The 10734-nt window shown below is 42.3% G+C and overlaps 1 protein-coding gene across 3 annotated transcripts in view; it reads left to right on the top strand.

The window, feature by feature from the left end:
- STYK1 (serine/threonine/tyrosine kinase 1) overlaps window positions 1-10734 on the top strand; it is a 55232-nt gene that overhangs the window by 31945 nt on the left and 12553 nt on the right. Inside the window, exons 2-4 of one of the 3 annotated variants that reach the window (XM_010858669.1) lie at window positions 4249-4386; window positions 5030-5164; window positions 7754-8020. In XM_010858669.1, the coding sequence (XP_010856971.1) occupies window positions 4323-4386; window positions 5030-5164; window positions 7754-8020 (466 nt within the window). In that variant the 5' untranslated portion in view covers window positions 4249-4322. The remainder of the gene's footprint in view (window positions 1-4248; window positions 4387-5029; window positions 5165-7753; window positions 8021-10734) is intronic. The other 2 variants (XM_010858670.1, XM_010858671.1) reach the window with 2 other exon arrangements.

Here is a 10734-nt window from a genome sequence, read left to right as displayed (position 1 = left end):
AAGCAAGAACACAATAAATGGAAATACATCCCATAGGAAGTAGAAAGACTTAATATTGTTAAGACGACAATATTCCCAAGTTGATAGATACAGTCAATGTAGTCTTTGCCAAAATTCCAGATGGCCTTTTTTTTAGGGATAGCCAGGTTGGCACCCCACTCCAGCACTCTTGCCTGGAGAGTCCCATGGATGGAGGAGCCTGGTGGGCTGCAGTCCATGGGGTCGCGGAGAGTCAGACACGACTGAGCGACTTCCCTTTCACTTTTCACTTTCCTGCATTGGAGAAGGAAATGGCAACCCACTCCAGTATTCTTACCTGAAGAATCCCAGGGATGGTGGAGCCTGGTGGGCTGCTGTCTAGGGGGTCACACAGAGTCAGACACGACTGAAGCGACTTAGCAGCAGCAGCAGCAACAGGTTGATTCTAAAATTCATTTAAAAAGGAACACAAGGGATTGAAAGTATCCAGAACAATCTTCAAAAAGAGAACAAAGCTGTAGGACTCAGTTAATAATTTGCATTTTTTTTGAGGGGAGGCCACACTGAGCAGCTTATAGGATCTTAGTTCCCCAACTAGGGATTGAATCCAGACCCTTGGCAGTGAAATGCTGAGTCTTAACTACTGGACCACCAGGGAATCCCCATAACTTAATTATTTTAAAACATACTACAAAGCCTCAGTGATTAAGACCATGCGATGTTGGCATAAGGAAAATCTGGAGTTCCGACGCTATAACCCCTGTTTTCTGGCCTCCAGCTTCAGGTTGAATTACGGTCTCAGATTTCCTGGTTTTCAACTTGCAGGTGGAAGATTGTAGGACTTATCAGCCTCCATAGCCTTGTGAGCAAATTCCTATTTTGTTATGGTCTTTACAGACTGGGACCTGGGGACTGGAGTCAATGAAAAGAAGGACGCGGGGGACCCAAGTCTTGAGTGAAACAAGAGTACTTTATTTGCAGAAACGCATGCTTATATATCTTCAATAAAATAATTACTCAGCCATTAAAAAGAATGAAATTCCACCAGTTGCAACAAAATGGATAGTCCTTTAAGTAGAAGGTAACTGAAGAGAGTCACTGAAGGGAGTCCAAGCAGGTGCTCTTTCCTATGATCTAATATATATACATATATATATATGTATATATATCTTTCTTTATATATCTTATTGGACTTCCATGATGGCTCAGTGGTAAAGTATCTGCCTGCCAGTGAAGGAGAGGCAGGTTCAATCTCTGGGTGAGGATGATCCTCTGGAGAAGGAAATGGCAAACCACTCCAGTATTCTTGCCTGGGAAATTCCCATGGAAAGAGGAGCCTGGCGGGCTACAGTCCATGGGGTCTCAAAGAGTTGGACATGACTTAGTGACTAAACAACAACAGAATATAGGTTTATCTCCTTGCTCCAGTGTCCAGTTTCATCGGATTGCTACTTGTTATTAAGCTGTGTCTTTAAATTCTGTGCTGTGTGTGCTGGACTAAGTCACTCAGTTGTGTCCAACTCCTTGCGACCCCATCAACGATAGCCTTCCAGGCTTCTCTGTCCAAGGGATTCTCCAGGCAAGAATACTGGAGTGGGTTGCCATTTCCTTCTCCAGGGGATCTTCCTGACCCAGGGAATGAACCCAGGTCTCCCACATTGCAGGCAGACGCTTTAACCTCTGAGCTACCAGGGAAGCTCACAAAGGGCTGATCAAATAAAACTGATTGTGAGAACCTTGCTCTGGAAATGACATAGAAGGTCACGTTGCATCCAAAGGTGAATGCTCTGTGTAAGTGTGACGTCTAAGTGAAAGGGTATGAGCGTGGACTTGGGTCTTTGGACATAGGTGTGCATGGCTATGTGTTGTCATTAGGGGTTTCCACCCTGAGCAACTCTATGTGGGGACACATACACAGGACTTTATGTTTTGTGCTCAAGTATGTGTCAGTGGGTGTGTAGTTTGGTTTCTGGGCAGAGCTCACGAGCTGGAGCTGCCACCTTCCCCTTTCTTTCTCCTGTGTGTGGTAAGAGAGGTACTCACAGGACTGACTTCCCAGAGTCAAACTCGTTTAACTGGCTGCTCCCTGAATAAAAATAATTACCTCTGATAATGCACCGAAAAGGAAGTAAGTGGAAAGGAAAATAAGAATCAGAATGACGTTTTCAAATTATGTTTGATTGTCCTGGCTGAGCTAACGTTTTATTTTTAGGACCTTGTTCTCTCCACCCTTTTTCAAGGCTTGCTGTTTCTTACAGAGTGTTTTCCCTTTCATGTGGTCTTGTGGAATTGTGGGAACTCTCACCTTGCCTTTTTGCCTCACAAACTAGATCAGAGGGACTTTGCTATCTTACAATTCATTAACTTCATAGATCCCTCAGTATGTGCAAACCCACAGATAAGACGATCAAACTTTCCTTTTCTCTCTGGGATGTTCCTCCTAGCTACTCCTCTGTTGACTTAGGCTTCTGTCAACCAGTCACACACCTGTCTGTCTTCTGAGTTGTAAGGAAATTGTTTAATTTTCATTCCCTCAGACAAACTCATGGAGCTCCAGGAAGAGTGAAAAGAAGATTCAACTGGCTGGAGGTTTCTTTGCATATTTGTTTCCAGAATTGAGACACTCTGCCTCGATAGGATATTAGTGGTTATTAGTATCAATAATAGGGCTTCCTAGGTGGCACTAGAGGTAAAGAACCCACCTGCTAATGCAGGAGATGTAAGAGAAGTGGGTTCAATCCCTGGGTCGGGAAGATCCCCTGGAGGAGGGCATGGCAACCCACTCCAGTATTCTTGCCTGGAGAATCCCATGGACAGAAGAGAGCCTGCAGGGCTTCAGTCCACAGGGTGCCACAGAGTCAGACGCAACTGAAGTGAATTAACACATATGCAAGCAGTATCAATAATAAAGCAAAACATGTGATATAACAGAAGGGAGCATAAGATGACTAATGTCATACTGTACAATATAGTATAATATCATATAAGCTACAATTCTGATTTTCTAAATTTTACCTTGTGATTAAATCTTTACAGAACGAGGTCACCTGTTTAGAGTGGGAAATCACCATATTTGTTTCAGACCAATCAGAATTAAAGACTTTGGCTTTGCTGGCCACAGAATTATGTTAACCAAGGGCAAAATTAAGTTTTTACATATATGGAAGAGTGGTAACCACCAGTTCTCTTCAGAAAGAAAGAACTGGGTTTTTGGAAATATGTGCTGATAATATGGAATTAGATCTGGAGGAGGGCATGGCAACCCACTCCAGTATTCTTGCCCGGAGAATCTTCTTGAACAGAGGAGTCTGGCAGGCTATAATCCATGGAGTCACCAAGAGTTGGAAATGACTAAGCGACTAAATGCAGCATATGCTGATGGTGTAGAGTATAACAATAAAAAGAATCTCTGGCCAGGTTAACAAGACACCGGTAACTATATACTACTTGAAGGGGAATTGGGAACTGGATAGATGGAGAAGGACGGGGTAGAAAAAATATTTTCATGGTATACCATTTTGTAGTTTTATTTTTGAATCATGAATATATTTACTTTTTGTTTAAAAAAAAAATGAAGAGAGCTTAGCACTGACACTTTCTTTAACCCATACCCTGGTAAGAATGAGTGTCTGTATCTATCTTTATATGAAGAACAGAGGAAGCTTCGAGAGCTGCAAAACTAAATAGTTTTATTCATAGCTGCTGTCTGTTCATTAGTAGTGTGAATGCAGTGGCGGGGTGGGGGTGGGGGGTGGGTTGGGGTGGGTATGTCAAAGGAAAGCAAGTGTATAACTCATCTCTCTTGAAATCCACCAACTATTTGTTCATGGTCTGAATTAGGTTTGTATAAAAATGAAATTAAGTGTTTTGTTTAAAAAATTAGGAGATACACAGAAAAAGAAAATTAGACCTGCTTAAGGACTGCTAGGGAGATAAATCTTTCCCACATCTGTTCCCATGAACCACAATTTTATATCATTTGTGAACTTGACCATCAGAGCAGGAGTCTAGGGCAGGAGGGGAGCCTTTAAAATAATTTTAGAAACAACGGCATGAAAGGATCAGACCAGATCAAGGCTGGATTAGCTGTATAAAATGAAAATGGCAGGAAGAAACAATTTCTTCCCGTTCGAATATCAGATAGATAGATAGAGATGAATTGGTGGCTCAGAGAGTTCCAGCTAGCCAGATACTTAATAACCAGTGATCTGGAGAGGTGTTTTAAAGTTCTGTGTGTGCTCCATTTTATTTTTGTCAAAACAACTCAAGCCTTGGGAATCATTTTCAGTGGTGCTCTGTGCGTCCTCAAGGGGTCAAGCGCTGGAGTGGACCACTGCGTTGTGATGGGAAATGAGAGGGGCGTGATGCGGATGCTGTTGGAATGCAGTCTCAGTGACAAGCTGTGTAGTAAGTACAGGTGATACAGAGATCCGTCCTCTGATTTTTGATGGAGATTAACATCTGAAGAGGGCTTCAGAATAAGGCTTCCCAGGTGGCGCTAGAGGTAAACAATCCACCTGCCACAGCAGGAGACGTAAGAGACACGGGTTTGATCCCCGGGTTGGGAAGATTCCCTTGAGAAGGGCATGACAAACTCACTCCAGTATTCTTGCCTGGAGAATCCCATGGATAGAGGAGCCTGGCAGGCTACAGTCCATAGGGTCGCACAGAGTCAGACACAAATAAAGTGACTTAGCATGGACGCACAAGATCTGAAGAGATTCTGGAAGAAAGATCATTTGATTTCTAATAAAATGAAGAGAGTGCTGAGAAAGGAATTGGTGTTAGGGACCATTCTCTTTGAAGGAGGCGGGCAGGGTAGGGGAGAGTGGCAATGGGAGATAAAGATGTACTGCACTTTCATCTCAGCAGGAAAAATGAGAGAGGAGGCACAGGGCTGGGCTGAGAAACAGGGGCATAGGGATTCAGATCAGGGAGCTGATCAGAAGGAAGAGATAATCATGTCACATACGGTGAGCTGAAGACTCAGGGGCGGGGGAGTCCGGTTCGGGGGCTTCTTCAATCTCTTCTTGCTTGATCTCCTACCTAGTTATCCGGGAACAGCAGTATGAAATCATCATCATCCCAACCCTCCTAGTTGGTACCTTCCTCATCCTCCTTGGTGTCATCCTGTGGCTTTTTATCAGAGGACAGAGAGCCCAACGGCAGTCTCCAGGACCTCGAGGTAAGACTCAAACAGGCTGGGCAGTGACTTGGGAAAGATGGAGATGGTAGGAAAGAAGACCCAACCTTCAGTGAGCTCAAATCTCAAGGACTCTGATGAGATAGATGGTATGGGTCCCCTCCTGTGGAGTTAAGAGCAACAGGTGAGCCTTTCTTAGGAATGTCATGAGTTGAAATTCAATATATGAATTTCATATATTTATATAACAAGAAATTTCAGAATTTCTTGTTAGCTGAAAGAAGAGAAGGCAAGAGAGGCTTCATGTAACCTCTTTCTGTTTTCTTTGTCCTATTGCACCATCAAATCTTTGGCCATGTGAGTGTCTAAGGACTGGGGAGGAAGCCTGGGGATAAAGCCAAAGGCTTTGTAATGAGCTTCGAAGGATGACATTTTACTCTATAATACATTCCACGTCTACTTTGTGCTTCTGGAATTTCTGATGTAAAGGAGTAGCCTTAATAATAGTTTTTTTTTTTTCTTAATGATTTAAAAAAAATTATTTATTTATGGTTGTTCTGGTCTTCACTGCTGCTCCTGGCTTTCTCTAGTTTTGGCCAGCAAGGATTACTCTTCGTCGTGGTACACGGACTTACTCTGGTGGCTTCTCTTGTTGCGGAACGTGGGCTGTGGAGCACTCAAGCTCAGAAGTTGTGGCGCATGGGTTTAGTTGCCCTGTGACATGTGGAATCTTCCTGGATCAGGGATTGAACCCATATCCCCTCCATTGGTAGGCAAATTCTTAAACACTGGACCACCAGGGAAGTCCCATAATAGTCTTTGAAGCACTAGGTAGGAGATGATAGCATGCTATTCTGGAGTACCACTGAGCATATGATGAAAGAGAGCCAGCTTGAATGGAAAACTCAGAGAAAAAAGAAGGGAAAAAAATTCTGACAGCGATATGAATCTCTAGAGTGGTGGATCCCTTCTCCTTCTCTAAATTGTATCCTGATTTTCTTATTTGTTGTTGTTGTTGTTGAGTCACTAAGTCGTGTCCAACTTTCTGTGACCCCATGGACTGCAGCACACCAGGCTTCCCTGTCTCTACTCTCTCCCCAGGTCTGCTCAAGTTTATGTCCATTAAGTTGGTGATGCTATCTAACCCTTTCATCCTCTGTCAACCCCTTCTCCTTTTGCATTCAATCTTTCCCAGCATCAGGGTCTTTTCCAATGAGTTGGCTGTTCGTATCATGTGGCCAAAGAATTGGAGCTTCAGCTTCAGCAACGGTCCTTCCAACGAATATTCAGGACTGATTTCCTTTAGGATTAATTGGTTTGATCTCCTTGCAGTCCAAGGGACTCTCAAGAGCCTTCTCCAGCACCACAGTTAAAATATATAGCATGTGTAAAACAAAAGTCCTGAAATTCCCCTCACAATTTCCTCTTCATAGTCTTCCCTGTCATAATAAATGGCAAGCCCAGCTCACTATGTGTTCAATCTAAAATGAAGTCTAAATGAAATCTGAAGATGTCCTTGCCTCCTCTTTCTCTCACATTCTGTATCCAATCTATTAGCAAATCCTGTTTAACTGTACCTTCAAAAGAGACTCAAGTCACCCTCACCTCTCATAGAAAATTGTAATACACCATTACCTAGTTTCCCTGCTTCTGCCTGTATCCTTTCACTGTCTGTACTCCTCAGAGCAGTGGAATGATTCTTTTAAGGCCTAAGTGAGCCCTGTTAATTCTCTGCATGAAACCTCCAGTAGCTTGTCATCTTAGAATGAAAAATAGATTAAATTCTTTCAGTGGCCTAACATGATCAGAGTCCTCTCTGCTGGCCTCATCTCCTGTAACTCTTTTATTATCTCACTTGGTTCCAGGGTCACCGATTTCAACGTTGTTGTTTACACGCTAACTCATGTCCGACTCTTTGCGACTCCATGGACTGTATGTAGCCCGTCAAGCTCCTCTGTCCATGGGATTTTCCAGGCAAGAATACTGGAGTGTGTTGCCATTTCCTTCACCAGGGGATCTTCCCCACCCAGGAATCTAACCCAGGTCCTCTGCATTGCAGGCAGATTCTCTACCGACTGAGCTACGAGGGAAGCCCATAACCACTGGCCTGCCAGGGAAATCCAAGACTTTCTTGATTGAGACTCTGGGAAATATGGAATAATTTGATTTTGGGGACAACTTGAGGGAAGAAGAATAACTTTAGCTTAGAGCCGAGTACTTATCCATACCTCTGTTTCGCTCTTGAAAGTCACTTTATTGACTCAAATGATAGCTCCCCTCGCAGTTACCATTACTTTAGGTGTCTGTGGTCTGAAGATATATTCAGTAGCTTTTTGAATTGTCTCTAGACTCTACTCATACTGAACTGGAATTCTGAGAAAGACTGAACAGAAATGTCTTTACCAGTTTTCAGAGGTCCATCTTAAGTTGCCTTAGAAGTAATGGGATTATGACATATATTCTACAAGGTTTGTGTTGATGCTGGTTCATTGAGAAGCACCTGAAGGTACCTCACATTGACCCAAGAGAGAAAATTTCTGAAGGGACTTCTTGCTGGTTTGTTTGAGGTTCTGATTTCCTGGAGTCCATGGGGCCAGAAAAAAGCTGGTTGGTGTCACCTCTTTGTTTTAGGTGTTGCCCACGTGCCTCCATCTGGGAACCTAAGCCAGGAAGCAGCAGGACCTGGGGGAACTGTGTTTGTACCACTTGAGGAGACCTCGGTGGAAAGCCTTCTGCGAACTTCTGCACAAGTCCTGGCTAAGCTGCAGGTGCCCCGGGAACAACTCTCTGAAGTTCTGGAGCAAATCCACAGTGGTAGCTATGGGGCCATCTATCGCACCACAATACACACTGGGAACCCTGCGAAGCCCAGGAGTGTGGTCCTCAAGACTTTAAAAGGTAAAAGGAGGAGTACTGCACTTCTTTGCCTCTTTTAACATTTTTACTGTGAACCCTCAACAGGGAATGCTAACAGGATTTTCAGACATTAGGATGTTAATCAGCAGATAGTTGTGACCACAGCTGGCCCACAATAAGAAGGAAATAGAAAGTAAAAATTCAAGAACAGAAAAGTTCTTCTTTGGGTCTTTCCCTAGCTCAACCTTGCCTATTAAGGCTGTTAAAATTAACTTTTTGCCTATTGAATATTTCTTGGATGAGGATTTTGAGGTTGCTTCTTCATTTTTCTTGCCTATTTGATTCCTTTTCCAGATACTTCATTTTCTTTTTGACTGATACTCATGATGTGGACCAGTAATGATGGATACATAAAATGGAACAGAGATAGGATTACCAAGAATCATAATCAAAAGGTCTAGAAATAATAATATTTTAATGTGTGATAACATTTTTATCATTGCTATTTTTATTGAATGTAATTAAAAGCAGAAGGAACAATAAACAATTTGTCCAGCAAACAAAAGAAAACAAGTAAACAAAACAGAAGCAAAGTGCTTTAAGAAAGCAGCAGAATACAGATCTTTTCTTGGTTTAGAATATTGAGGTTTGGGAGAAGATTGTCACCTCAGCTTAATCTGTGTAATAGTCACACATATTTGTAACCTGCACACCATCCTGGATTCCTTATTCTCAAATCTATAAAGCTCTGTCGGAAAGTCATTCTTTATGCATCAAATGAGAATTATGAAATTTGAACCTATATACATATCAACCATTAGTTTTCTATTCCTTCAACAAAATATTAATATCTATGTTATAGTCATAAACTAGATGGACTGGAATGGGTGAATTTAACTCAGATGACCATTATATCTACTACTGTGGGCAGGAATCCCTTAGAAGAAATGGAGTAGCCATCATGGTCAATAAAAGAGTCCGAAATGCAGTACTTGGATGCAATCTCAAAAATGACAGAACGATCTCTGTTCGTTTCCAAGGCAAACCATTCAATATCACGGTAATCCAAGCCTATGCCCCAACCAGTAACACTGAAGAAGCTGAAGTTGAACGGTTCTATGAAGACCTACAAGACCTTTTAGAACTAACACCCAAAAAAGATGTCCCTTTCATCATATGGGACTGGAATGCAACAGTAGGAAGTCAAGAGACACCTGGGAAGTTTGGCCTTGGTGTACAAAACAAAGTAGGGCAAAGACTATAGTTTTGCCAAGAGAATGCACTGGTCATAGCAAACACCCTCTTTCCAACAACACAAGAGAAGACTCTACACATGGACATCACCATATGGTCAACATCAAAATCAAATTGATTATATTCTTTGTAGCCAAAGATGGAGAAGCTCTATACAGTCAGCAAAAACAAGACTGGGAGCTGACTGTGGCTCAGATCATTAACTTCTTATTGCCAAATTCAGACTTAAATTGAAGAAAGTGGGGAAAACCACTAGACCATTCAGGTATGACCTAAATCAAATCCCTTATGATTATACAGTGGAAGTGAGAAATAGATTTAGAAACTAGATCTGATAGATAGAGTGCCTGATGAACTGTGGACAGAGGTTCATGACATTGTACAGGAGACAGGGATCAAGACCATCCCCATGGAAAAGAAATGCAAAAAACCAAAATGGCTGTCTGGCAAGGCCTTACAAATAGCTGTGAAAAGAAGAGAAGTGAAAAGCAAAGGAGAAAAGGAAAGATATAAGCATCTGAATGCAGAGTTCCAAAGAATAGCAAGAAGAGATAAGAAAGCCTTCCTCAGCGATCAATGCAAAGAAATAGAGGAAAACAACAGAATGGGAAAGACTAGAGTTCTCTTCAAGAAAGTTAGAGATACCAAGGGAACATTTCATGCAAAGATGGGCTCGATAAAGGACAGAAATGGTATGAACCTAACAGAAGCAGAAGATATTAAGAAGAGGTGGCAAGAATACCCAGAAGAACTGTACAAAAAAGATCTTCATGACCCAGATAATCACGATGGTGTGATCACTCACCTAGAGCCAGAAATCCTGGAATGTGAAGTCAAGTAGAAACCTTAGAAAGCATCACTACGAACCTTAGAAAGCATCACTACGAACAAAGCTAGTGGAGGTGATGGAATTCCAGTTGAGCTATTTCAAATCCTGAAAGATGATGCTGTGAAAGTGCTGCACTCAATATGCCAGCAAATTTGGAAAACTCAGTAGTGGACACAGGACTGGAAAAGGTCAGTTTTCATTCCAATCCCAAAGAAAGGCAATGCCAAAGAATGCTCAAACTACCACACAATTGCGCTCATTTCACATGCTAGTAAAAGTAATGCTCAAAATTCTCCAAGCCAGGCTTAAGCAGTACCTGAACTGTGAACTTCCAGATGTTCAAGCTGGTTTTAGAAAAGGCAGAGGAACCAGAGATCAAATTGCCAACATCCGCTGGATCATGGAAAAATCAAGAGGGTTCCAGAAAAACATCTATTTCTGCTTTATTGACTATGCCAAAGCCTTTGACTGTGTGGATCACAATAAACTGTGGAAAATTCTGAAGAGATGGGAATGCCAGACCACCTGACCTGCCTCTTGAGAAACCTATATGCAGGTCAGGAAGCAACAGTTAGAACTGGACATGGAACAACAGACTGGTTCCAAATAGGAAAAGAGTACGTCAAGGCTGTATATTGTCACCCTGCTTATTTAACTTCTATGCAGAGTACCT

Source organism: Bison bison, unplaced genomic scaffold (genome assembly GCF_000754665.1).
Source record: "Bison bison bison isolate TAMUID 2011002044 unplaced genomic scaffold, Bison_UMD1.0 scf7180017864390, whole genome shotgun sequence".
In the NCBI taxonomy this organism is placed as follows: Eukaryota; Metazoa; Chordata; class Mammalia; order Artiodactyla; family Bovidae; genus Bison; species Bison bison.
The sequence above is the reverse complement of the archived record's forward strand: the minus strand, read 5'-3'. Positions and strand labels throughout refer to the sequence as shown.